The following is a 27,971-nucleotide window of genomic DNA, read 5'->3' as shown; positions in this document are numbered from 1 at the left end:
AGGGGAAACGGAGAGGAGAGAACCGCACACACAGAGGATATGGGTGACGGAGGTAAAGTGAAGGAGGATTTATCTTTAGTGGCGCTGGTGAGAGATGCGTCTGTGCCAGTGCTGAGGATTCAATTCAAATTAGACAGTAAAGCAGAAAGGATCAATGTGGAGGTCCAGATCTTTCACCTCCAACAGGAAGCTGGTGTGTGTGTGTGTGGCAGCTTCATGAAGGGTGAACATTATGTTGATCCCGTTTAAAATAATCAGTCTGTGCTTCGTGACAATAACACCGTTATTAGCTGCCACGTCCACAGGCACAGATTTCCTCCAGAAGAGCCTGAAGGTTAAAAAACCAGCCCGAGCACGACACCCAGAAGGCGAGTTTCATAGTTTCGTGTTGAATTACGTTACTTACTTGTACATTCTTTCTATTGCGGTATTGCACCGCTGAAGCTCTCCTAAAGGAGTTCTGGTGACTGGACGGATAACACCTGACACCCCGAACAAACACAAGAGAGAAAAATCATTATTAACATCGGGAAAGCCGTTCGATTTCAAAGTTTCTGGCAGGAAAAAGGTGTTATCAAAGTCACATGACTCTTTTTTGTGTGTTTAGTATATTTAATCCTGATAATGCAAATAAAAAGGCAGCAAATCAGACTTGTGGGAACAGTTTTGGAGAAACTTTAGCCTCAACTCTGCAGGCTGCATTACTTCTATGTGCACAATGACGGAGCAGAGACACTGCAGCAGTGAAAGTCATCAGATCGCTTACTTTCACTGAAACCAATGCAGTCTTTTATAATTATCAGCTTAACAATTAATTCATCTGCAGAATTCAGATTATTTTGCAGACGATTCATTTCAGTTATTAAGATTAATCATGTGCTAAATAATTAATCTGGCATGTCTTCACACTAATAACACACCTGCAGTTTTTGCTGCCCAGGTGCGACCGGCCTCGTTGAAAGCAGCGAGGCCCCTGATCGTAGCTCTCAGGATGCCCCATCGAAACATGGCCACCGGGTCCATGCCTATGAGCTGCCGCACGTACGCTCTGTCGCTGCTCCGCAGCAGCGCCACAATGTCCGGGCGCATGTGGTCTGTGTTCTTCTCCCGGAAATCCTGGTGAGGTGAGAGGCAGTTACGAGTGAGACACAAACCCTCGCACTCAAACCGAGGTCCAATCGTCCTTTTGTCTCCACTCCCTACCTTGATGTGATATTTTACTTTCCCAGCAAAGTGCTGGATGACGAAGGCGGGCTCCATGACCGGCGTGGGGACAAAGTATTTGTTGCACTGGTGCTGCTGCTTGAATTTGGCTAATAAAGTCTCATCTGTGGCATGTGGAAAGCTGGGTCACAGACACAGAGAAGAAGGAACGATGAGAGAAGCACAGATTAAGGAAAAAGAAAATCAGGATAAATCGACGTCGATTAAAATAAACTTTTCTTACTTGCTCTCCTCATCCAGGAGGTAGAGCAGGCCAGTGGGTTTCTTGCTGATGAGATGGATGCAGCCCACGTTGTCTATGTAGTCGATGTTGTGCCAGGTGATGCCCTCTGCTTGGTACTCCTCCTGGATGCGACAGGACAGAGCATTAAGAGGTTAAACGTGTCACCGCTGCTCTTTTAACCCAAATATCTGGATTTTTAGTCTCAAAAAGAAACAAACTGCACCATCGTGTGACTGCAAAGTTATGTTTGACTACAAAAATGCAATATTATTACAATAACTTGATTTATAAACCAGCACGAACTCCCACATAACGGTTCTCCTCCGCGGAGATCGGGTAATGTTTGGATGAGTCATCCTTCACACGCTCGTTATTATAAACAGAGAGTCTGAGGCGCTCGAAGGCAAACCTCCTGACAGTGCAGCGTCCACTGCACGTCTCACCTGCTCCAGATTGAAGATGTGATGGTTGAAGTAATACTGCAGCTGCTCGTTTGCATAGTTGATGCAAAACTGCTCGAAGCTGTTGGTCTCAAAGTCCTCGAAGCCAAAAATGTCCAGGACACCGATGGATAAGCACTGGAAAACAACCAGAACGCCAAGTGAACGCCAGCGCCAAGCGAACAAAGGGAGGCGACCTAACTGGACTTTTCATGTCTTTGCACTTTCTGATGTGTGTGTTTCTTACTGGAACAGACTCCTCCATGTCTTTCTTATTGAGCAGTGCGTGATTGATGCGCAGGACAATCCAGTCAAATAAGGCGCTGTACAGAGATTTGGCCATAGAGTCTCGTGCTGTGATGGCCTGATAGGAGATAAAAGAGGGGGCGATGCACAGAGCGTTAGAGGCAGAAAAACCCAGAACACACCAACAGGAAGAAGAAATCCAAAGCACGAATAAAGAGGAAGTAGACGCTAATGAGAGACTGCACTGATGCTCCTGAGCCCACCTCAGAGTGTCTGTAGGGCAGGATCAGCTTGTCGTTGACCGTCACCGTCTTCCTCTTAGTCAGCGCCTCCACCAGCAGCTCCTCTTTAACCTGAGTGACATCAGCAGTTTAACAGTGGCAGCCGCACACACCTACACAAACTGAAGCACGGAGTCACAAACACACATTCAAGTTACCTTTAGTAGGTCAGAGAGGGTTGCCAGGACCTCTGGTGGGCCCACGTCCAAGCCTTCATCTCGGCCCGTTGCCTTCTTCGTGTAGGTCACGTTGCCAAGGTACAGGATGGCGGAGAGCACAGAAAAGATCCTGCGACACAATAATAACAATGACACACTTTAGAAAGAAGACAAACATGAGACACGTGTGGTGCTGGTCTTCAGCCCGAGCGTCCCTTTGAGCTGTGAACTGAATAGAGCCATTGTAGTAGCTGCACGCCGTCTCTAATAAACTGGCTGATTGGCTCATTAGCTGCAGAGACTGCCAGGCTCTGAAAAGTATCTTTGTTGTAATCTGGGGCTGGTAATGTGACTCAGTGCTCACACTAACATAACTCGTGTTTACAGGACTGAAGGCAAAGATGCTTCTGCGTGGAACAGCGAGGCTTTCACTTCACTTACTGTTTCTTGGTGGCGGGAAGGAAGCCGACCATTTCCATCGCCTGCTGCAGCCGTTCAAAATCGTGACGCAAATCTTCCTCATCTTCAATCTTAAAATTTTGCTGCGAAGAACAAGAACGAGGCAGTTATCGAGTGTTTGGAGATGGAAATAAAAAGGTGAAGCGCAAAACGGACACACGGGTGAAGGACGGAGGCGTGTGAAAAGCAGGTGGAGGAGAGGGGAATAACAACGAGAGAGAACAAAGAGCGGCTCATTAACATGCAGGACACACGGACTGCAGCTTGGCTGCATTCATGAATACATCAGGTCACTCAAAGGGAAGCACGGTGTGACTGTAGTGCAGGGGTCGGCCACCTTTCTGATGACGAGTGGCGTCTAAAGTTCCCTCAGACGTCACTGCGCCATAGCAACCGTGGCATTAGCAATACATGTAATAACGCTCTATATCAGTGGTTGTGTTTGTGTGTATTTCCATGGTGCTGATGCTGAGCAGACAGATCCCTGATGCGTTTGAAGCGTAAAAACTGCCAGCTAGCAACGCCTCTGTCACCGGTAGGCGGAGTGATTTTTAGCCAATTACAAGCTGAATCTGGTAGTTGGGGTTGTTAGCTGAGATAGCGTCATTAAGAAGCGGCACAACTAACGTGTCTACGCGAGCTAATCTGCGATGTGCACCGCTGGCCCGGCCATTTATTTTTGATGCACCTTCTCAGATTAACTCGAGTGCTCAGGGTGGCCGACCCCTGCTGTAAAGGCCACGCCCATGACCAGGTTCAAAGGTTAAAAATCAACAGGAAAGTTATTTGGTGGGCCGAAAACAGGAGACTGAAATTAAATGGAGAAAATAGTTTAGATAGGAAAGCTTGCTGATTCCTGATCTATCAAAAGAGACGTCACACTTTATCTGAAAATGCTTCATTTTAGGTATAAATGAGCTCATCAGCCGTCCTGATGAGTGTAACTCAAATCTGACTCCTTAATACTTAAGAAACATTTCCATTGCTGGTGGAAAAAACCAAAAGCAAAACGTGAGCCTGCTATGAAACATTAAAATGATGCAGGCAGCTTCCTAAATAAAACCTGCTTTAAATGTTATCTTAGCTAAAGCCCAGCTGCAGATCGAGCAGATGCTGTGGGCCAAAACACCAGACAAATATTTTAAATAAATAAATGTTGTTCATTTCCATATTTATCACATTTGTCACAGGCGGCCCTGGAGGAGGGCGACTGAGGCCCCTGTGGCGCCGGAGCAGCGACTCTGTACCTGCTTGAGGTAGAAATAGTCTTCAGGCGGCAGCAATTTGAACTCCTTTCGTTCTTCCTCTGAAGCGCCCAGCAGCAGGTAGTAAAACACGTGATAGTTCCTGGAAAAGGAAAAAAAAACATGAACTTTACACCAAGTTATTACTGAGGGAAAAAGTTCCCTTCATTTTTATACCATTGCTGTTCATTAGTAGATGTACGAGCTTATGGCCACAAACAGACTGAGTCAACACACTTTATAAAGTCTGAAGCTCGGTGCTGTTTACAGAAGTTTTCCACTGGCGCTATCAGCGAGCAGGTAGCTTTGTTGTATGAGCACACGGGAGTAATGAGTTTCCACACTTATCACTAAGAAACAATAACACCACCCAGCAGACGCACCGTCAACTGCAACTGCAACTATGTGATTAACGGCGCACACGGAGCAGGCGGCAGTGGGCGGGGGGTAACGTGACGTAATCGGCAGCAGTAGGTGAACAGATTTTCCAAAACTAGCTGTGAAAACCTCGACAGGAAGCTCGTCTCCCACCTAAAAACAGCTACTGGAGGCTTTTCTACACACACGAAGCATCAGCTGAGCTCCAGAGTTTAAAGTGTGTTTTTAAGGACAGATACGCACACCTCCATGTGGCAGACACACATATACACAAAGGATAAACTAGTGTCAGTCCCACTTTTTAGATTATACTCTTTTAATCTTGTGTTTCTTTTAAAGATCATCATCAGCATTCAGCAGGAACCACTGATGTTAATGTCAGTTTATCTGTGACAGTCGGCCTCTTCCTTTGACTCACTGATAGATCCCACAGAGAAAACAGAATGATGAAGCAGGATTACGTCGCTCTGACTGCGTTTCTCAGTTACCAAAGTGAAATAACTGTTTGCATATTAGTCACACAAGCAGCGACAGACTAGCAGTCTAGTTGGTAGGAAACAGTGCAGTGAGCAACACGAGAGGCAGCGTCAAGGCGACGAGTTGGTTTCAATGTGCAGCAACGAATCTTCTTAACTGTTGGTCAAAACTTGCTTTTCAGTGTTTATTATCTGCAAATAAACACAACTGCAGGTCCTGGTTATATAAGACGACCTCATGAGGGTCAAGACCCCGTCATTCCTCACCTCTCATTCTTCTCCCTAGAGACCAGACGAGACTTCTCCAGGAGGTACTTCTCCACCACTGCCCTGCAAGATGGAGAAAAACACAGTGAGGGGGGAAGGATGAGAAAAAGCAGAAGGAGGATGAATCATCTGATCTAAAAAAGGTCACTCGGCTGTGTCTGTGTCTCCCAGGTCACTTGTGAAAGTGGGCTGCTAATAAAGACAGAGGGGAGGAGCAGGGGAAGTGAGGGCAGGTGGTCAGAACAATCAAAGAGGGAACAAAGCTCTCAGATATGGTTGGACGTGTGTCATCACACAGCAACACGCCAGCCGCAGACAGCTTAGGATTCATGTATTTGACTGAATAGGAGACGGAGGGCAGTGAAAAAGCAGGCTGTGTTTTCACTGCAGTCGACAGATACGCAGCTTTATTTACCTGCTGCACCAGGCCAAGGCCATAAAGTTTGCCAAATCAGATTTTATAAGTCAAAGTTGGTTTTTCAGTAGCCAAGCAAAAACAGCACTGACGCCAGTCCTGACACTAAGAATAGAGCTGTGCTGTGAGAAACCGGCTTGCAGCTTCGACTAGAGACAGACAACGTAAAGTTCAAACGCTAGCTTACGTGCTCTGTGACGTCGGGGTGTAATCAGTTGTGCCCATCATGACCACAAAAACACCCACAAAATGCTGTTTATCATTATTATTGTAACAAACAAGATCTTCTGATGGGAATCCTGATCACGCTGCCCACAGATACTGAGGTAAGTTGCACTTGAACCTGTTAGAGGCTTCTGCAAACGTCTGAATGTGCACAGGCATGCAGGGGTGTCCAAGTAATACAACAGATGCTGCATCAATAACAATCCCTACTCATTAGCTGATCTGAGAACAGCTGATGTTTGCTGAACGTGAGCTGAAGAAGGTTGAGAGACGGAGAGCATAAAAACATGCAGACTGTCGGTCAGTTCAGAGAGCCGAGGCGAGCAGCAGCTTCCTCTTTGCTGATCCACTCCACTGGAGACGGAGAGACACACAGCCTTTGTCAAGTCTACAGAGCAGAGCTGAGTCATTAACCGCCTAGAAGAGCCTACACTAGAAAGAATAATGGTGGTGAAATATGCTGGGCGGTGTGCTTTGAGTAGATATGATATGTTCTGCAAGATAACGATCTTTGGTGGGAATCACAGAAAAGCCTCAGCCTGCTAAAATCGACTCCTCGGATCGAATTACAGAGCTGAGGCTGAGCAACGAGAGCGGGTGCTATCAGGCTGGGGATACCCACCTAGTGTGGAGCTGAACATCGTCAGCACAGGCATCAACGTGTTTATTCACCGCCTATTTTTAGGACCAGAGAATTAATCACTGTGTCAGTCATTAGTCTGAACACTGTACTAAATGTTCGCTGCAGTTAAACAGGGCTCTAGAGTGCGACCAATTTGGTCGCAAATGCGACCAAATTTTTCAGTGGTGCGACTAAAAAAAAATATTTGGTTGCACCTGTGCGACCAAATGTTCGGGTAGCAAAAAATAAATAAATAAATAAATAAAAATCTGTAACCTTCCCTGTGGTCAACAGACACACATTTTGCCCCTATCGTGGACTAAACCAATCAGAGATAGTAAGGGGCGGGACCTCTCTGATTGGCCGTGGTCCAGTTGAAAGTGCAGGTGGAAGTGGGAGGTGAGTAGCTTGAATAAAGCGATATCAATTCATTAAATCCTGACTTTTAAATATAACTGTGTTTTGCCAGAAACGCCAGATTCTCAGATTAAAGCTCACAAAACCATTTCAACAACAACCAAACAGCAGATGAGAGCAGGGGCCCGTTCTTCGTACGTCGCTTACTACATCCAAGATCAAATGACACATCCAAGATCAAATCATCGCGCTAACCGTGAGCTCGCTAATCCGGTTCCCCGAACACACCTGCTGTTGACGATTACTACAGCTGGACGCAGGAATGTGACATCACTGGGTGTCGTAAAAGGGGCTACGCATCGATAGTAGAAACATTGATCGGCAACCCGCTGATTGGTCGGCGAAAATGTCGAAGGGGCGTGCTCGGTATTTTCCGGCAGCAGAGCAAGAACTCTTGATTGAGGGATTTCAGGAGTTTCAGAGTTTAATTAAAACGCAAGAGAACACTGCAAAGGCTGCAAAAGCAAGGAGAGAGGGCTGGCAGGAAGTTGCTGACAAATCAAACTCGTAGGTAATTTAATAATAATAATAATAATGGATTGGGTTTATATAGCGCTTTCCAAGGCACCCAAAGCGCTTTACGATACCACTATTCATTCACTCCCACATTCACACACTGGTGGAGGCAGCTACGGTTGTAGCCAGGCTGCCATATCGCGCCATCGGCCCCTCTGGCCAACACCAGTAGGCGGTAGGGTAGATCTATCATATGACACTATATTGTCCAATATCATATGGCATTATATTATATTATATTATAATATGTTATATTATATCCCCTTTCACATTAGAGCCACAACAGGACCCACAAGAACATGGGAACAAGTAAAAGTGGAATACAGGAGTATTCTACAGAATGGTAATATTTATCTCTTAGATTGCTTTGCGTCTCTTGGCAAGGTAATACTGGCCTGTAATATTCTGTTAGTTTGTTCATAACAGCAACCAAGAAAAGGGCAGAGCAAAAAAAAAGACAGGTGGTGGTCCTGCACCCCCTCGTCAACAAGTTGGTTAATAAGTAAATAATACCCTCACGGGAAAATCGATATCTCTCTATGAGCACACTGTCGCGCTGAGCTAAAGGATCCTGTCTGTCCCGCAATATACGCTGAATTCTGAGGACTCTCCTTATCAATCTTGCACCTTCCGCAATGGGCTGCTCGCGTAAACGGACAGGACATGGCTGCGACAGGCTTCCCAAATCCACCTTCGCTTTTATAGCCGTGGTCTCTCATCTTGATTACACGAAGTAATTTACAATTACTACTCTGAAATATGAATTACATCTGTAATAATCACATACATGTAATAGAATGTTAATAGTACATTTCCCTTTTTTAGGAAATGACCTGTATGTATCTGTGTGACATCAATAAAAGGATCAGGTGCTGCATTATCTTTAGTTACATTGATGTTATTTATTTATGGTACAACAGTGGAAAAATATCGCTGTTGCTTTCGTATAAATGAAGCGGACATACCTGCGTGGCCGCGATCTAATCCTGTTTACATAAAGTAAACCTGCTCCCGAGCAGGTTTACGCTTACGGCTCTGTTGCTATGGCAGCAAGTCCCGGATGAGCTTCGGGGAACCGACTGATCCAGGATCACGCGAAATCGTCAACAATCTAATCCGGCTAACTTACTTAGCGAGGTACGAAGAACAGGCCCCAGGTACACGGACTCCACACAAAGACGTAAACACAGACCGACGCATCAGAATCAGCTTTGTCTTTCTCGGCTTTCTCACCCGACGGCCCGCAGACGGACACGCTGTCGGAGCTCAGCGATCCTGATGCGTCCGGTCCGCGCTGTGTTTACGTCTTTTTGCGCTGATTCTGAGCTGCAGGTTTTGTCTCTCCAGCCAAAATCCACCGAGCCAGCAGCAAAAGAAGCAGCAAACTGCGCTTCACATTTGATCAATGTCGTCATGAATTTTGCTGTTTTGCTTCCACGACTATTAAAATCACACTTCATGCACAGCTAGCTCTCTCTCTCTCTCTGTACTTCAAGAACAGTTTCCGTCTCCAATCTCTGTTTTCTGTGTTATTCATTCGCTTATTACCCACCAGTCTACCGTTGTTTACAGGCTGTGGCTGCTGTCTTTTTCTTTTCTTTTTCACTTAAATGTCCTCGGACAAGAAAGCCTATTTTTTTCTGTTGTTCAATACTGAAGAAATTTAAACTTTATATGCAGAACATTGTAGAATATTTTTAAGGTTTTCTGCTATAAAAAGCCAGACCAGGAAAATCTCCTTCATGTTTTTCTGTTTTATTCTCAGTTACTTTCACACAAAGGCATCTGCTGTGATGTTCACAATTCTGATGAAGTCAGTGCTGATAAATGATCAGAATTATAATATTTCTGACTCTTCTGGCTAAGTTGAATCGAATCGGGACTTTGAAAACCTGAATCGAATGGATTATAGAAATCAGTGATGATACCCAGCCCTAGTGAGCAGCCTAGGCACGACAGACGTGGATGTAGCTGTAATAGGAAAAGAACTATTGCTAACTTTTCTGTTAAGGCCTGATCCTTCTGAAATTCATAGCCAGTGCTCTGACACGGTGTCATCAATCTTTGAATGCTGAAAAAGCACAGTGTATCCAGACAAACACATTATATTACATAAATTATTAGAAAATTTGTGTGCGCCTAACTTTTGTGCCGGTACGCCTAACTTTTTAAAGTTAGGCGTACCGGCACGCCCATGGCAAAAAGTTAGTCTAGAGCCCTGTTAAAGCTCGACGTGTTGCCTTTTTTTTTTAAAGACGCTGAGCATCTGTTCCTCTGCCTTGATGAGGAAATGACACGGCTGACCAGACTTTGATGCAGCTCCTAACCAGAGTCTGGCTGCTGAGAAAAAGGAAGGACATGCTAGTGGTTGCAAGTTTCAGTCCATATACACACAGTGAACATAGGAAGGCCCATGTGACGCGGTAGAAAAGTAAAGAGGAAGACGTAGCGCTGTAGAGAACACACACGCACACACACACACACACACACACACACACACACACACACACACACACACACACACACACACACGGTGTTACTTACCCTCTGACCACGCCGCTCTCCAGATAATTAACCTGGATGAATTTGCCAAAGCGGCTGGAGTTGTTGTTGTGGGCTGTCTTGGCGTTCCCAAAGGCCTGGAAGAGAGAAGAGGATTAAAGTCAACTACACAGAGCGCATCGATCTAACCAATCAACAATTTAGCCCAATGTTCTGGTCAAATAATGAGAAAAAATGAATTTAAGTGGTTAAAACTGCAGTCGGGCTTGTGTACAGGAGAAGACATCAGAACACACAGCACTACCAAAGTCATTTAAACCTCTGCAGCTTTTCTTTAAACTGTTAACCTTCAAGCCATCAGTGGAATCAGGACCTTTGCTGAAGTCACAACAACCCTCCGTAACTACAAAGAGGCTGCACAGTCCTGGGTTAAACCTTGTTTTGAAGCTGAAACTGTAGAAGCGGGTGGGAGTGAGTGGGGTAAGCATCTGCAACTCATCTGACTTTGCCCTTTTCTTACTCTCATTGAATCGCTCTTTGCACCTCCTCGGGGTCAATGTGTGTGAGAAAGCTTAGGTCAGAAATGATAAATGAGGCTGGGGCAGACCCTCTGTACGGCCGTGTCACACCAACGTTTCTCTCCAGGTCTCGGGCCAATTGCAACCCAGCCAGAGGCGCAACGACCCCAGGCTCACCCAGCCTCTCTGAGGTGCCTTGTTTACTGCACGGATACGTTACGAGAATAGCACGTTTTCCCCCTCTTCATGATGAGATGTTCACATGGTCACACACAAACACAAAACAAGGCCACCACAGGGGAAGTTGACTCAATGCATGTTAAATAGGAAGTACATTCTGTTTTGTAAGGCGGTCGCAGGGTGAATTTGATACACTGGTGTCGGGGAAGATTGGAAAAAAGACTGCAAGTGCACGCACGCACACACGCACGCACACACGCACGCACACGCACACACACACACACGCACGCACGCACACGCACGCACACAAACACGACTGAGATTCCTTAGGATGAACCGTTGACCCATTTTCTTTTCTCCTGCATATTTACACCCCTTGTGCTTCAGCTCTGTCCGTGCACGCTCATCTGCTCTTTTTTGTTCTTTAAGCAAGAACAACTTTGATCAATTTTTATGTTTTAGTGCAAAAAAAGAACTCAAAATGTGATTTTAATATTGCCTTGAAGGAAGTGAGGGAAGAGTTGTTACTTGTTGATGGATGATGAAAGATGCTCACATGAGGTGTGTGTGTGTGTGCACGTGCGTGTGTGTGTGCACGTGCGTGTGTGTGTGTGTGCACGTGAGTGTGTGTGTGTGTGTGAGAGACCAGAACAGTCTGCAGCTCTGAACTTGCTCAGACGGGGCCTCCACTCACCCACTCACGAAGGTTTTTCCCCTTTTTTTCTGCACACAATTTATCCAAGCTGTCTGCTTGTTCAGATCAACCATGCAGTTGTTTTTATTCTGTTTGCTTAAATGGTTTTCTTTCTATTTCTTCTATTCCCTATATGAAGGTCAGTAAATGTGTTCGGTGTCCAGCACCAAACCCTGGGAAATCTGTGCAGGACCCAGGCTGCTGCACGGAGGGAATTCTAAACATGTTGCAGCATCATTCGTATTCAAACATGCCCTTCATCAGCTCGTCTGATTGGTTTGAAGCGCAGCAGGTATGAGGAAATACAGCAGCCGTTTCGCTGCACGTTGTCTATGGAAAGACGAGGCCTAATAGGAACTCTTACGCAATATGGTTTGCCCTCAACAAGTTCATAAAAGAAGCAGAAAAAGAACGAGGCGGAAAAAAGGCACAACTAGGTGAAAGGGACCTTGGCAATCTACAGCGAGTGCATGCGCTGCATACAGAGAGCTTTCAGCCCACTTCTGTGTGTTTAGTCATTTATTTTAAATGAGCCCACATCCAAAGTATGAACTCCAAATGTGAATAGACGAAGCAGACAGACATTTAGATAAGCATTCAGAGTGGTTGTGATGTGTTTTTGTCCTTTCTCACATTCAAGCTTTAATATTGGTGAAACGATCCACCTGATATGAACCGTTTAAAAACATGTGGTTTCGACAGGCCGCGAAATCTGCTGTCAGTGACTGGACATCAAATATCTTTGGGACTTATCCTATGTTAGCTTCAGCAGAGCCAGACAGGTACCTTTAAAGGTTAATCAGCTCCATAAGGAATGGAATTTTAAAACAGTCCCTCAAAAATGAAAAACATACGCGGGAGACCGTGTCATCACACAGCGCACATTTCTCACTGATTTCGACCTGCAGAGAGCCGGTTTCACTGGTATCCAACTCCCCGTACATTCCCACTTTATCAGAGAGCCAGACCTACCAGTCTGAAGACTCACATCCCTATTTAGACAAGCTCCTCCCTCACACACACACACACACACACACACACACACACACACACACACACACACACACACACACACACACACACACACACACACACACACACACACACACTTACAAAGAACACTGGGGGAGTGTCTTTCACTGTGCAGTTTATGAGCAGTTTGTCTCAACAAGCGAGTGTGACATGATATAATTTAAACACAGCTTAAACATGAGATGTAGTGAAAGCCTGCATAAACATGAAGAAACCAAAACAAAAGAAAACCCAGCGTGGAGGGAAAGTTTGATTTTGCACAAGATTGGATGTTTTGTGACTTTGCTGCCCTGAAAGTTGTTGTATTTCCCCATTTTCTGCATAGTTTTAGCGTGCACACTGACGCCAAAGCGGAACGTTAAGACAACTTTGTAATCAGTGAAGATGTGTCCCGGAGCATCGCTGCATCCTTTCAGGTTTTACAGTTCAAAAGAGCTTCAGTTAAAGTTTCCACAGGCGCTGCCAAGGCCCTGACACCGACACCTCGCTACAGCAACTGCCAGTTCCCACATTCACAGCGGACAACGGCAGTCACTCATGCAGAAATGACTCAAAGTGCTAGGTGGACATGTTTACTCGTTTGGCAGCAGAAAGTTTAAACTAAAAACTATATCTGTCATGTTTTTGAAGCCTTAGACACACTCATCTATTACCGGTTACATTGGAAAACCAAGCAGCAGGGATCTATATCATCGCTGGCATAACGCTGAGGCGAGGCTGATCGGTGCTTAGAGACAAAATAATCGCTTTGTTGTTGACATGAATGTGAGAAATGCTTTGGAGAGATCACATGATGTTGGCAGCGATTGAATCCAACCACATCTCTGCACAGTTCTTGCTCTAAGCTTGGCTTCAGGCTGCCAATATATCCCACTGACTACGCTTAAACCCTTCGAGCTCGTCTGAACCGCCGACAACGAACGGATTCTTTCAAGCATCACAACGCCGTCGACGTCAGAAACAAATACTTCCATCTCCTGTAATCTTTCTAGACAAAACAAACACAATGATGCCGGTTTGGACAGAGAAAAGTTGTAGAAGTAATTTTTGGGGAGTTTTCTAATTAGATTTATTGATTATTACAACAATCACACACAGAAATGGCAACTTATGCTTTTAAAAAGTAGGGCAATTATCACCTGGCAGCTACACAGCACTAAATCAATTCCTGGATGCATGGTGGTAATAAAGCAGTGGTGGTAGTCGTGGTCGAGGGGAAAAAGTAATCGCTTCAGTATGCAAAGGCTGATTGTAACAAATTCTCCCTATTATTAGCAAAGCCTGGAAAGCAAATCAGAAACTGACAGAAACCAACTTAAAAGCTAAATGATGGAGTTTTGCTCTGGTGTAAAAAGTCGTTTTTAACTCTAAACCATCTGCGCCCAACTTAAGTTTCACAATAAACTGCACAATTGTCTATATTTTAGGAACAGGATCTAAAAATACTGGCACCTCCGCAGAAGCACAGGCATACTGAATCTGCAAGCAGGAACAGCTACCACGAGAGGAACCAACCGGCGGGGTCACGAGGAGTCATTCTGCACAATCCATGAAGGAGGAAACGGGCACACACGACTTTTTCTCCGATTCTCATTTAGTGCAAGAATGTCAGCAATTCTGATCTTTGTGAAGTGTGTTTAGTCTGAACTAGGGTTAAGTGACGAGCGCAGCTGCCGAGTCGGTCGTGGAAACGGCAACAAGCGGTGATGATGAAGGAGGCGCAGAGTTAAAGGATGCATCAGCAGGAACATCGTTTCAGTCTGCTGCGCGGGAGCATTTTGTGCTCTCCAAAGATGACGGCGGATAAACTGAGCGCGCTACCACTGTGCAACACGTGGGGCTCATGCTATCGGCGGCACGGCACCTACGGAGACATCGCCACGGTGTGTTTACTGGCAGCGCAAGGAAGACAGCCGGGTAGGAAAGAACAACGTCTACTCCCTGCAGCTTTTAAACAGTCAGGGCTAAAAGCTACAACCAAAGCAGGAGTGTGGGAGGTTTCACAGCTGAGGATGCAGCCTAAAGCTGCTGCAAAGCATTCAGGGTATCAATGAAGTAACAATATCCCCTCCAGATGACGCTTCAGAAAAGACACAATGAGGAATTTTTACCACACCACGTGGAGCTCTTACTAAAGCAACCTCTGACCCTAACCTGCAGAACCACTGAGTTTTCTGTTTACATCGCAGCGGAGATGGACCGTGTCACTCTGCAGGCTCGGCCACACACGTTAGCGTCTCGCTGACGCGCCGACAAACGGTGACGGAATGGAAATGAAGGGCAAAAGCACATCCCTGTTATTACAGACGAAACAACAACACAACAAATGCAATCAATGCAGCAGCTGAACTGGGGCGTCAGATTGTGTGTCTCAGTAAAACAGGCTCCTGTTTGTCCACTGAAGCACAGCAGCCAGCCGTGCCCTGAAAACCGAGCAGGAGAAGCTGGAATGGCCTGTTCACAAGCACGTGACATGCTGGAGCGCTATGTAGAACAGCAGGAGAGTCTCATGCACAGAAACTATGTCAAGGATACTGGAGAACCTAATTAAGGTTCTCAAACCTCTGAAGGGTACAATGACTGATGAGCACAGAAACCTATCAGCCCTTTGCAGAAGGTTATATTGAAATCCATGACAGCTCCACCATCACAGAGCTACAGTCCTGGACGGCAGACGCAAAGATCTGCACAGAGCCGGATCCTGGATCCAGGATGTAAGTTAAAGCGCTTTTAGGGTTCACAGACTTCAGAACTATTTCCTCTTTTATTTAACGAGACAATCTAAACCCACAGCAGTTCATTCTGATAATCACGGCCGATATGCCACAGTCAGTCCAGTCTGTGTGATGACCTTGCACAGAAGGTATCAAGCCTGCTGTCATAACTGATAACGCATCTGCAGCTTCTGAAGGAAGGCCTTTGGTCCAGAGCCTCGGCGCCGAGTTCAAGAGGAACCTCCCACTGCAGCCATCAGATTTCTGACATGCCTTATTTTTTCAGGCTGAATAATTTTTGATGATCATCTTTGATGGTCATAAAACTTTTTCCAGTGTTGCACTCTGCAGAAAAAAAATGTTGCTAAAGCCAAAGTGCTGCTCCCACCTCAGAGCCTTTTTGGGTCCATCTAAAACAATAGATGTGAGTCGGCAAGGCTGATTCATCGGACTGAAAAGTAACATTAAGCAGGACATGAAGTGAAAAGGTTCAAGAGGTATGTTAAAGTTTTCATGCACCAGTTTTGCTCCTCTTGTGGTTTGGTGTTTTACCAGATTGGAGTCATTTTAAGCCACTCCACCCATGTCTAGATGGGGACCACATCAAACCCCAGCCTGTGGTGTGGTCACAACACACGAATAGACCCTGAAGTGGCACAGCTGACATGTACTGCAGTACATGTCAGCTGTGTGCGGACTGCAGGGCGAAGCATGTTCTGCTTTTCAGTAAGATGCTGAACGGTATGATTACAGGAGGCCTCTGCATACGTGTGCGTTTATAGGACGGCTGACTCATGGGCTGGCACTGTGACTTAATCACAGTAATGCCAGCTTTCCCCAGACTCACACACAATGCCACCCAGCCTGAATAACTACTCATAAGCAAGAGATAAACAATGGATCAGCAGATGCTATGGCCTCCTCTGCACTTCCTGAACTACAATACAATACTCTGGCCTGCCCACACCCCTCAAGACTCTGAGCTAACAGTAGACAGAGTTACTGCTGCTACTTCCCATGTCGTAGCGACTTCCTGTTTGGTGCTTCGGGATAACAGGAACTTCCTGTCTGAAAGAGTGAGCGTGGCAGGAGGAGGCTTAGGATCTGAAAAAGGCATATGTGCTTGAGTAAGATGTTAAGCTTCCAGCACAGAGCTTTATATTACATAACCAACAGGCCACCTATATTCACGCCTTTATTTAAACTGTTCAACATTTCTCAACTAATTTCTTTGAATATGTGTCACATTTTAAAACGACCACATTTAGAAGAGAGAGTGACAGGTGAAACGTTCAGCTGGTACTTTCACTTAAAATAAATAAAAAACTAGAATTCCACTCGAACGCCGATCTGTGCCCTTCTTAGACGGGCTGATTGTGCGATTAATCGCACAACGACCCACATTACTCATCACATAATTGCATCAAAAGACACCGAGGCCACAAAAAGACAGCTATTTGCCATAACTGCCAGTTGTTGTCCACACCGTACGGTCCAATACAAGCTAAGCCAGCACATATTCCACGATAATAACTGTATGATTATTAGTGTGATGACAGAGCGGTGCAGCATTGTGCGTCTGTAGGAATTCACTCACTTTCAGAGGCAGCTTCAATTAGAAGAACTGAAGTTCTGCTGGTTTCATTATCCATTGTGTGTTACAGCAGGCACACATCCTGTTGCTACTTACAGTGCTGAACATATTCATTAGACCACCTGCCATAAAAACACATTTTTCTGTTTAGGAATGCAAGTAAATAACTGATTTGGTATCTAAAAATAACAATGTGCTTTACTATTTTTCTATAAATTCACAGATGGCAACAATTCTATTTTAGCATTAAAAATTAGGATCTTGCACTCACTAGTGGACTGACCATTAGAGAAACAACATTTATGACATAACTAAGGAATAATGGAGTCTCTCATATCAGGAGCTTTCATCTGCATGAGAAAACAAACTGTTTGCACAGCGTTGCCTGGCTTTCTCTGCATCCGTCTGCGGGACCACGATTGACTCAATCATGCTTTTATCCTGAGCAAGCTGCTTAACTGCTAATATGCTTGTGTTGTTGAAATGAAAAGTATTCAGCAAAGTGTTGCAATGGACTAGAAACTGTTTGTATTATCACTTTTTTTTAAATAACTGAGAGACTTTAATTCTCTTTCCAGCATGCATGAATCTGCACCAGAATATAATCAAAATATTTTGTCTGTTCTAAAGTTTAAAGCTGCATATTTCACCCTCTCAGGAGTATAAGATCATTCTTAACCACAGCTTTCAAACGCACAGTTCTCCTATATGAAAGCCATCTTGCTTAAACAGAGCCAGGCCCTACTGGCAAAAAAAGAAAAAGATGGCTTTAAAGTCTGGCAAAAGAAAACAAAGAAGCCAAAAGAACCACGTAAGAGAGGCTCAACCAGTCGAACCGGTTCACGAGTGGAAGCACAGCTTTATTGCTTTTCTGCAGCTTGAAGCTTTTATTTGTTCCATTATTTTCAGGACAGAGGCTGAAAAATTAAAGAACAGAGCAGCATATAGAAAAAGGGGGGCGCTAAGTAGGACAGGAGCTTTGCAGATGGTTTCAGGTTGTGGCCATTCATTCTGCCAGCAACAGCACGCAGCCAGCACCACACATGATGATCTCACCTCGTCAAAATGTGGGCCGGACCTTTAGGCCTCCCCTATAGCTCGATGACACACACGTGTTCAGATACACAGTCACACACTTTCCACTGCTGTAACCTGACCAGCCTCCAAAAAAGGAACCAAATTAAATCCTTTTGTAAAAATTCCTCCATTTGGGCAAAAACACTAAAAATAGTATAGAACCCTCTAACGACGTCGACAGAGCCGTGAGCGCTACGAACCTTAAAACGACCAGAACTTCTACACTCATTACTTAGGAGGTTCATCCAGCTCAAACACAACCTGACTAAAGTAAAAGAGATGATGAATAATCACTCAGGCTGAAAGGGTGAGTGACCAGTCAGATTACTGAGGCCAGATTCTTCTTGTAAAACAATAAAGAGGAGGAACTATTACGCTATGACAGTTTAGTTATTAAGAATTCTTGGATGAACGGTCGTCTTTGGGTCGCCTTCTTTGTCAAAAATCACCTTATTGATTTACTTCTGTGCTTTGTGTCATTATGTTGGTGACTCACCCAAACACTCCTAAGCTTCTGGGTTTGGACTGCTGCTCTGACAATCTGTAAATGTTTGGATTAGAGCTGGGCGATAGAACGATAACGATATGTATTGCGAAATAACTTTTTCTCGATAGAAAAATGTAACTATTGCGATAGGCCTCATCGCTCTTGTCCTCTTAAAAAGAAGAACAGCCAATCCAAATTAAGTAGCGCAGAGCCGAACCAATCACAGCCGCAGCGTCACGTCACGTGACTTGTTACGTACAGGACAAGTGCCAAGCCGCACATGCGTATTTGTTTGGGAAGCAGCCAGCCACCGTGGCGTCCGGGTAATGGAGGAAATGAGTGCGCCGACTAGAGAACGGTCACGCTCTCGGTTGATTTAAGGTTACCGAAGAGAAAACAGATGATGGTTCCAACGCCGGAGAGATTGTCAAACGGAAGAGCCACAGAAGTCCCGTAGTGTGAAGGTGTTTCGGCTATTTCAAGTCTGACAAAAAACAGAGTAGCTGCACTGTAAATGTGCCGAAAGCAAGTCTGGAAATACAATAAAGCGGTGCAGCTCAGTCTCTGACTGGAAGCGCTGATTCGTCATTCGGCTTTTGTCAGACTAAAGTAACTGTTAAAACTGTTTGAAAAGCTCAGCTATACAACAAGGAGAGGTCGAGAATTTCCTTTTAGTTCTCAGTTTATTTGATATTGACAAAAGTTAGTCAGTTTTGTCTGTTCTTCTGTAAAACAAACTAAGATTTATTTTTAGAATTAATATTTTGTTTCTAAGTGGAATTGACAGTTTAGTCTGTTTCGTTTGTTCTATTTTGAAACTTAAACGCTTTAGCGGCTGCCTTTGTGTAGTTTGCAATATTTGCCTTTATTTATCTGAAAAAGTCTCATGTTCCTTAAGTACATCTACCCTGTTGAACTTATTATGGGAAATAAATATTTTAATAAAAACAAGCTGCTGGTTATTTCACATTTTACTTGTGAGCAACGGCACATTTAAATCTTACAAATATAGTTATTTGGCTGATATCGTGATAGATATCGTTATCGCCTGAAATGAAAAAAACATATCGCGATATGAAAAAATCTCATATCGCCCAGCTCTAGTTTGGATGTAGGGCTGGGCGATATGACCCAAAATTCATATCTCGATATTTTTTAGCTGGATGGCGATATAAGATATATATCTCGATTTTTTTTTAAGCCATAAAGTAAGAACAAAAAGAGAGTTCTTAGTCAAAGCTGTGTCCCAGATGTCACACAGGCACTTTTATTAACATACAGCACAGATGTACATGAAAAATTACTCAAAATTAAATTATGAGCATTCATTAAATAATAATGCTCCATAAATAAAAGAAAACAAGGTTGTTTTTGTGCTAAACAAAGAGCTCACAATTGTGCAGTCAAAATATAAACTAAAAGACGCTGAGAGTAATAACAAAGACAGACAGATTTCACAGCTGCTCTGTTCCCAAGTTTTACTGTGTGACTGACAGCCTGGAGTTTGAAATCCGCTTCATAACCACGTCTCTTACAGGTGCCATTTATGGTCCTTATACACACACAATACGGTAATATTACGTTGATGCACAGTACATATCACTCCGCGAAGCTCCTCGGTAGCCGTAATGCGCCGACAATCTATCAAGCGGTGCAGCTCCGTAGCTTACCAAAGTCGTACTCAAACATTTTTGACAGATTGCTGAGCGCCGTGTACCACATAAAATCGGTTCGCGGCCATCAAGCACAACCAGAATTCATACATAAGGCGCGCTATCACCTTTTGAGAGAATGAAAGGATTTTAGGGTTAGCGCTGTTAGCTCGTTAGCATGTTTAGCTCGTTAGCACGTTGACGCCGTCCAGCCCCACGCATGGGGCGATGCGCAGTAACTCGTTAACGGAGATTTGCCGTGTCCGTCTTGTCGCTGCCTGCATGTGAAGCGATGGGGGAGGAGGGAGAGTTGTCTTCAGTGAAGGCGAGGCGGAGTAACGTTGCGTAGAGACAAAAGTGGACGAAAGAGAGGCAAACTTGCGGCTCCACAACTATAATTATAACGTAACATAGACTATATCGATATAAAGGATATTGTCACATCTTATATCTCATATAAAAATATATCGATATGTTTTAAAAACTCGATATATCGCCCAGCTCTATTTGGATGCAATTTTTAATACTTATTCCTTGAAAGACGGCGAGACATCAAGTCTGTAGAAGGAGAGCCCGAGTAGCCAAACCACGATGCTGCCTCTGCCGTGCTTCACAGCTGGGTGAGATCCTCCAAACATCTTTGTACATTTTTACCACAAGTTCGACTTTTGTCTCATCTGTCCAAAGAGAATTGTGATGCGGGACAGCCAGGTGGCCGTTTGTGCCACGGTAGTTTCCTTTGTGGTCTCCTAACACCAGTGTTTTTTCCATACTGGCCAGACCAACAAGTATTTCAGCAAGCTGCAGATATTTTTATTCATGAGGTTTTTCATGTTTAAAGAACACCTTCTTACAAATTAACTGTATTTTCTACAGAAAGGTTTCAGCTATCGTTGTAACACTTTTTCTAAGACCCTTCCTAAGTTGTTGCGCCAGCACACCTCACACATTCAACCTCATGTCCTTAATTGGAACAAACAACTACAAGAAGCTTTTAGAGAAGTCGTTAGCACAGAGATCAACTCAACAATTCAGCCTGGACTGCATGTTCGCCATGTGCCTGGTACGCCTGCAACCTATAGACGCACACATTAAGGTAACAGGTGATCTGAAACTGGCCGCCTTCCTCTATTAGCCTCATATCCTGCCACCTGCCCTGAATTTGATAAGCAGGAGAAAAATGGATGCATGGCATTTGGCCCATATTTAATAAGTAAATACTGCAGAAATTCAAAGGGTTCCCATTACATTTGTGTGGTATTGGTATACAGGGAACATTTGATTTCTGAGTAAAGAACATTTGCCTCATGTCAGCCATCTCAGCCGTTTTCACATGAAGAGTCTTTCAGCAGGCTAACGCTAAGGAGCAAACCTTAAAAACACTAAAGTTTCCACGTCTCTAAGTAAAACCCATCTTTAGCTGCTGTAATGATGCCAAGAGGAAATGCACAGCTGGTCAATATCCCGGGCGATTGCGTGACCGGTCCCAGATGCAACCCAACCCGATCGCCATTTCCTCCGCTGACCAGGCCAGTAAAGGCCAAACTCGTCTCCCTGTCTGGCCCTGCAACCACAGCTCTGGACTGACATAGTACACACCCATTGCATTCTGGGAGTAAACGGCAGAGAGGCACTGTGTTTGCCAGAGGGACCAGAACTCTGCTGATTGAAGGGGAAAAGCCTCTGCTGCCTCCTCCCCTTCTTCCCTCAACCTGCCATCCAGAACCAAAGACTCTGACAGAGTGACACACATCAAGGGACCCAGGCTGCGCTCATTCAAATGCATCTGAATAAAGCAGCAGCAGTTCTGTGAGGAAGAGCTCGAATACTGAGTCAGGGGCGGCGTCAGAGATGGGACAGATGATAGATGAACACACTGAGTTACTGCAAGTTATGGCAAACCCTCTGTTCTTGCCATTCAGCCAACAGCTTGTGGCCAGTTCTTGTTAAACTTCTTTTTTTACTTAGTTCTGTTTCCAAGCAGTGCGTGCTCTACAGACTTACTTTCAGAGATCGGGGTGGGGGGGTTCGCTTCTCTGCACCATTTTGTGCTCTGAATAAACCACATTCCACATGCGGCTGTTCTGACTAGAGGTTTATTTTTAGCCCCACTTCTGCAACATTAAAACTGAAAAATATGTAGAGATTTACTTCCAAATCAGGACCGAGAGTAATCGCTTCCCCACTCTGACGAAGGCTATCAAACTAAAAACAAGTAGTGGGATTTCTGCTTTTTGTCTACTTGGCATTTAGGTGAATGTGCAGCAGGGCTTTCCAGCCTGAAATCTCATTGCAGCCGCAGACAGAAGCTTTTTATCTGTCATCATCTGCACACAGCATCATGGTGAATTCAGTCGATGCTGCAGGGCTAACACACTGTGGAAAATATTCAAAGCTGACTTAATCTACAAAATACAATGTAAGACAACACTCACTGCTTATAAGAGAGTACAAAGAGACGATGATGTGAATGCTGAAAATGACTTGACAATAATAATGCTGCTCGAGGTCTGACCAGAGGTAAATTCTTCCATATGTGAAAGTGGAGGAGACCCCGTTTCTCATTACGCCGATGAAAAATAAACAAAACCAAGTCGACTCTGTTCTTTGCCACGTAGCTCCGAGTTTCAGCTCGAGCAGAGGCAACAGCTGCACGTTATGCTGCAGCGCTTTGTTAAAACAATGTAAAAGTAGGCAGCTGTTAGCGTTTACCTACATATTTGCACGATTTGTTTTTTATGTTGTTTTTTAAACTGTGATAGCAGCCTGACGGACAGAAGACTTCGTGTAATGAGCTCCAAAGTGGACATTTGAATATGTGCATGCATGTCGTGCAGTTCATCTGATTAGCACCGCCCTTTCCTGTCCTGAGACGCGCTGTTCAAAGACCCGGCCACGCCTCTGTGCTGTTTTTATACTATGGAAAATTCTTTTTTTTAATCATTCGTAATTACCCACCAGCGACTTACACCAAGTGCTACGTTTCACTTTGTTTATCGTTTTGGTTCAGTCTCAGCTGTCAGCGGTTGTAGAGCGAGTCAGTACAAGTATCCAGTTTCTCACAGCAGAAAGCAGGAACACGTACGGTCACCTGACCGAAACTTTGACAAAAGTCCGTTTGGTCAAAGTTTAGCTCCAAATTAAACGGGCACATATTTCTCCTGTCAAAGACAGAAGTCAGAGAAAAGCTGTGTTTTACCTTCAGCTACGTAAACCAGCACTGCAAATGTAATCAAAATCATCTGTGCGCTCAAAAGCAGATAGGAAACCAATACAAAGCCTTTTATCTTGCCTGGCTTCCCACAGCATTTTCAAAGGCAATGAAGCAACATGATGGTGTTAATAAAGCAACTTCCCTTTTTTTCATTTCTTCTTTCTTTACCTGCTTCTTTCTTTATGCCACAGACATTTACACTGTACAAAAACAGGCTCTGTCATGTTAGCCCACGCAGCAGCCTGAAAATAGATTTCCTCAGTTCGACATGAGCTCAGATGTTTTCACCATTCATAACTACAGACATATAAACCTGTGAAATATCTCCAAATGTAGCTCGCTGCAGTTTTTTCATCTCGTGTCTGTGCTTTTGTACGTCTAAGCAAAATCATGAGTCACTTCTGAGGAAGTGCTCTCACCACTCGATGTGACCTAATCAAGAGAGCAACTGACTGAAACCAGTGCAGTAAATAAGTATGGCACTCTGAGGAGCGACGCCCATGTGGAGGCACCTTAAACCTGCAGTGGTTCTAAGGAAGTGGAAGTGAGATCGTGTAGAAGTCTATGGGAAAACTTATGTGACCCATTACTTCGGTAAACACTTTCCTAACGAGTTTATAGTCTCGATTACTAATTTCAGGTCTTCTTCAATACAGACTGATGCTCATTTTGTAAATTATGGTCCAATATAGATTAAAAAATGACAAAGAAGCGTATGCCTAATGATGTGGCAACCTGTGTGGACTTCAGCTCTCAGTCCAAACCATCTTTTTTCTGCACCCGTGGGTCTATGTAAACATTTTTAATATACTTTCTTTAGTCCCTGCAGCTGGATCAGCTAAGGTTTAAGGCATGGCAAGGCTAGGCTAATTCAAATTAGCTGAGCTACAGTTCAATTAAATTGTCCACTGGAGTAGAGACAGACCCAGCCATCACACATAGCATCTTACCTCCAGAACTGGTCCAGCACCCAGGATGGTCCTCTCCACCCCGCTGGCGTAGCCCTTCTGGCTGAGAGCAGTCAGACAGTGGATCAGGAAGTTGGTACTTTGGGTCTTGCCTGAGCCACTCTCCCCAGAGATGACAATGCATTGGTTGACCTTCTTCCTGAGCATAGCATAGTAGGCCACATCTGCGATAGCAAAAATATGAGGCTCCAGTTTGCCCAGCTGGTGGTTCTCGTACATCTTGACGTACTTAGGGTTGTAGATGGGCAGGAACTTAAAGGGGTTGATGGCGATGAGGATGCTCCCTGCATAGGTATAGATCTTTTTCTTGTGAAACCGTGTGCGCAAGTTGTTTAATATGCTGTCCTCATTGAGGACGGGGAGGTTGCAGAGGTCTGCAAAATCATCCTGGGGAGGGGGAAGGAAGCCCCTGGCAGCGAGCCGTTGTGCCTCCTGTTCCTTGGACAACATTGGGAGGTGGACATAACGGATTGAGCCATCACGATTCCTCTCCTGGATTAAATTATAAAGACAAAAACAGCACGTATTAGCCGTCTACTCGTCAAACTGACACACTGATTTCTTGAGACTGTTAAAAATATTCCGGGCTGTTTGCATTCCTTCAAACCGGCCAAAATCATCAAGGCCAGGGCCAAACAGCACTCGTCTCACACATGCTGCTGTTACATGTGCTGGAAAAATGATTTTCTCGCCTTTTCTGTTACATTTTCCATAAATAGTCTGCAAACTTGTATCTAGGGTTTAACAACTTGCTGTTTTTTCTCACTAAAGGAGAAACAGAGAGTAGAAGCACGTTGACTGAGCTGACTGTAACGTGTCGTGTGCTGTCAACTCTACCTGTAGTAAGAAGTAAAAGCCAAGGCTCTGAGGGTGTTGCTCCTGTGCTTTTCGAGGCCACAGCAGGAACCTCTGTACCGGCAGGTCTCCGGCCTCCAGCACCCACTCTTCCCCACCACATTCCTTCACCTCTGCCAGCACGTACAGGCGTCTGGGGTCCAGCCCCAGTGCCGTAGCGGCGTCCGAGATCACCGAAGCAGCCGTTGCATCCTTCTGCACTCTGATAGAAGCAGGGCAGATTAAAAAAAACAACTATAAATAAGTTGTGCAATAAGTTTGTGCGCATAAAAATAAATGAAGCAACGACAAACTAACTAAACCGTTGATGCTGATGTTTATTTTCCAGGTGAGATACTCACTTGAGGTTGCAGCAGGTGGATGGGTAAGCAGCCAACCTCGGATAGATCTGGAGCGTGTATGAGCGGCCATCCTGATCGACAGGGTTAGCTTGCCCGCCTCCCCCGCCTCCCCCACCTGCAGTCGTTGCCATGTTGGCAGCGCCATCTCTGACACTCATTCTGAGCCAGGGGGTGTGGCCTCAGCATGCCGCACACACCGCTTCTCTCTCACTACGCAGCACCTGAAGAAGACAGATTACAGATAAACATTGGTGTCAAGCCTAAAGAAGACAGTGCTGAGTTTCCCACAGAATAAGACTACACTTGTGCAGCTGAGGCATGTTCCAGTGCAAGGATGAAAGGAGTGACACTACCTTTGCAGACATTAACAGGTGATGGTGCATGTGTCCAACCCAATCATATGGTCACAACTGCACGCATCCATTTGCCTCAATCTGAGTGTGGCAGGCAAATATCTTCAGTTTGCCTCCTGCACACCTTCACACAGGAGTCAAAGTATTTCCAGTATAGTCACAAAGTATGTGAAAGAGGCCACCTCCTCCCACACGTGACATGTTAAAATAAAAACTCTTCTCACATTGTCCAGAGCTTATTTACGAACATGACTTTTTGAATTCCAATATAAATCGTTTTAGCGTTTCACAGGTCTAAACAATGAATCAAGCACAAAGTGAAATAGTTTCTCTTCAGTATCAGATTTCATCTGTGGAATTTCACCCACAGAATTTCACTCCAAGTATCCTGCTGATTAACCTAGCAGACAGCTCTATATAAGTAAATGTAAGAGTTTGGTAGGTCAATATATGTTGATTTAAATATATTTGACTGAAAAAAAAAAAGCCCTTCCATGTTTGCGGTCTTTAAAAACAGCTCAGTCATCTAAGTAGGTCAGACACATCCATTTCAACGAGAGAGAAAACGACACGTTTGTCAAGCATCAGATGCATATTATTGTCACATCACTTACGTCACACGGCCTTGCTAGGGAAACCATAAGTTGCAGCTGCAGACGCTGCACAGGAATTCAACCCTTCCGCTTAGTGATAGCAACAAAGACACAAATGCTGAGAGCACTTAGGGCAAGCCACAACTGGGCTAATGACTGCACATGATTCAGTCTTAAAAAACAACTACAGTAATGTATGCTGCACCACTTGGTTCAGGTCTAATTAAGTTAAGCAACTCTGGACCACAACGACTCATCTCTATCTGCCAATGACTTGATTTTCACTGCTGACATGTTGCCAACACAAAACAGTCTTTGCACAACTTCCAGCAGATCACCGAGAGCTGTTCACTCCTTACTATGGACTTGACTGACTTCATCACCACGGGGAAGCTCCCAGACTCGCCCTCATGCTGTAAGGGACAAACGTCTTCATGACGAATCACATGATTGGCACAACTGCAGTAACATTTACTGCAGTTAAACTGCAACACAGTCAGACACCGGCTCTTTCAAAGCATCGGCTAAACCGTTTAGATGTAATATTGCAGTTCAACAGCATCATCTCATCGTTCCAAAGGTTTATTTAAAAAGAAAAGAAGAAACCACGCTCTCATTTCAGGTTACCAGTATATTAACCAGTGAAACCTGCCTATTTTTATCACAGCAGAAGATATGTGTATTTAGGCTGTAAGTATGGGAGGTAGGTTATTACCTGCATTAACATGTTTCAATCTAAAATCTATTTAAAAGCAACAGCTTTGCCCACACAGCAGACCCTGAGAGGAACTTTCTGCAACTTCTTGTTGCACCATGAAGTGATGATGATGATGATTTTAGTGCTCTGGCAGTTTAAGTCTTTTAATGGAAACTCTGTCTCCATCATGGGCTTTATCGCCCGTAAAGCAAAGAAATACTATTTAAGTGACATAGTGTCCATGTGTGAGACTATATGAAGGGAGGCGTGACTGCAAACAGGAACAGGAGAAAAACAACATTATTACTCCTGCTGCTGGAGACAAACATCGCTGTGACCATCATAAAAAAAAGAAAAGAAAAGATGGTGATCTGAATTCTCTCAGAAATAAAGTTTCTTTAAAGTTTGAGGTTTTCAGTCAGAGTTTTTATTGGTTCCTTGATGTCTTTTAAATAAACTTTGTATGGCTTTAAATCTGTTTGTGTGTGTTTAGCTGTATGACATCAGCTGGGACATTATTTTAACCCCACCCCCAAGTTAAGCACTTCTCCAGTTGGTGGACCACACGTGCTGCCACCCGGGTTTTCTATTGGCGGTTCCCCTGTTAAAGTCAACAGCGCCCACGCCCCAACAGCATCGTTACAGACTCATGCAGAGCCTAACTGCATCCGAATCATTGTAAAGTGTCACTTCTTTGAATCTGTTTACTTTAGACTAAAACAACTCTGGAGATGTATGAGTATCTCAGGCTGGCACGATGACAGCTTTACATCACTGACTCAAAGTCTGGCTGTTATTGCAGATTCATTAGAAGTCACCTGGAGCAGAACTGAAGTAGTGCTGAGCACTGATTCACTGTAACATCCAGCTGGGTCACAGCCAAAGAATATAATCCAAGTTAATGCTGTC

The 27,971-nt window shown here is 44.5% G+C and overlaps 1 protein-coding gene across 5 annotated transcripts in view; it reads right to left on the bottom strand.

The window, feature by feature from the left end:
- LOC113018513 (unconventional myosin-IXb-like) overlaps nt 1–25,657 on the bottom strand; it is a 38,956-nt gene extending 13,299 nt beyond the window's left edge. For 3 of the 5 annotated variants that reach the window (XM_026161584.1, XM_026161585.1, XM_026161586.1), the window contains exons 1-15: nt 25,420–25,657; nt 25,061–25,280; nt 24,206–24,715; nt 10,136–10,230; nt 5,397–5,459; nt 4,279–4,378; nt 3,014–3,114; nt 2,573–2,702; nt 2,397–2,486; nt 2,135–2,251; nt 1,891–2,025; nt 1,448–1,569; nt 1,204–1,345; nt 921–1,116; nt 407–482 (exon numbers count right to left, since the gene is read on the bottom strand). In XM_026161584.1, coding sequence (XP_026017369.1) covers nt 407–482; nt 921–1,116; nt 1,204–1,345; nt 1,448–1,569; nt 1,891–2,025; nt 2,135–2,251; nt 2,397–2,486; nt 2,573–2,702; nt 3,014–3,114; nt 4,279–4,378; nt 5,397–5,459; nt 10,136–10,230; nt 24,206–24,715; nt 25,061–25,280; nt 25,420–25,577 — 2,255 coding nt within the window. In that variant the 5' untranslated portion in view covers nt 25,578–25,657. The remainder of the gene's footprint in view (nt 1–406; nt 483–920; nt 1,117–1,203; nt 1,346–1,447; nt 1,570–1,890; nt 2,026–2,134; nt 2,252–2,396; nt 2,487–2,572; nt 2,703–3,013; nt 3,115–4,278; nt 4,379–5,396; nt 5,460–10,135; nt 10,231–24,205; nt 24,716–25,060; nt 25,281–25,419) is intronic. The other 2 variants (XM_026161580.1, XM_026161583.1) reach the window with 1 other exon arrangement.
- Between the last annotated feature and the right edge of the window lie 2,314 nt (nt 25,658–27,971).

The sequence above is a fragment of the Astatotilapia calliptera genome, unplaced genomic scaffold (assembly GCF_900246225.1).
Source record: "Astatotilapia calliptera unplaced genomic scaffold, fAstCal1.2 U_scaffold_94, whole genome shotgun sequence".
Classification (NCBI taxonomy): domain Eukaryota; kingdom Metazoa; phylum Chordata; class Actinopteri; order Cichliformes; family Cichlidae; genus Astatotilapia; species Astatotilapia calliptera.
This window is presented reverse-complemented; position numbering and strand designations above follow the sequence as displayed.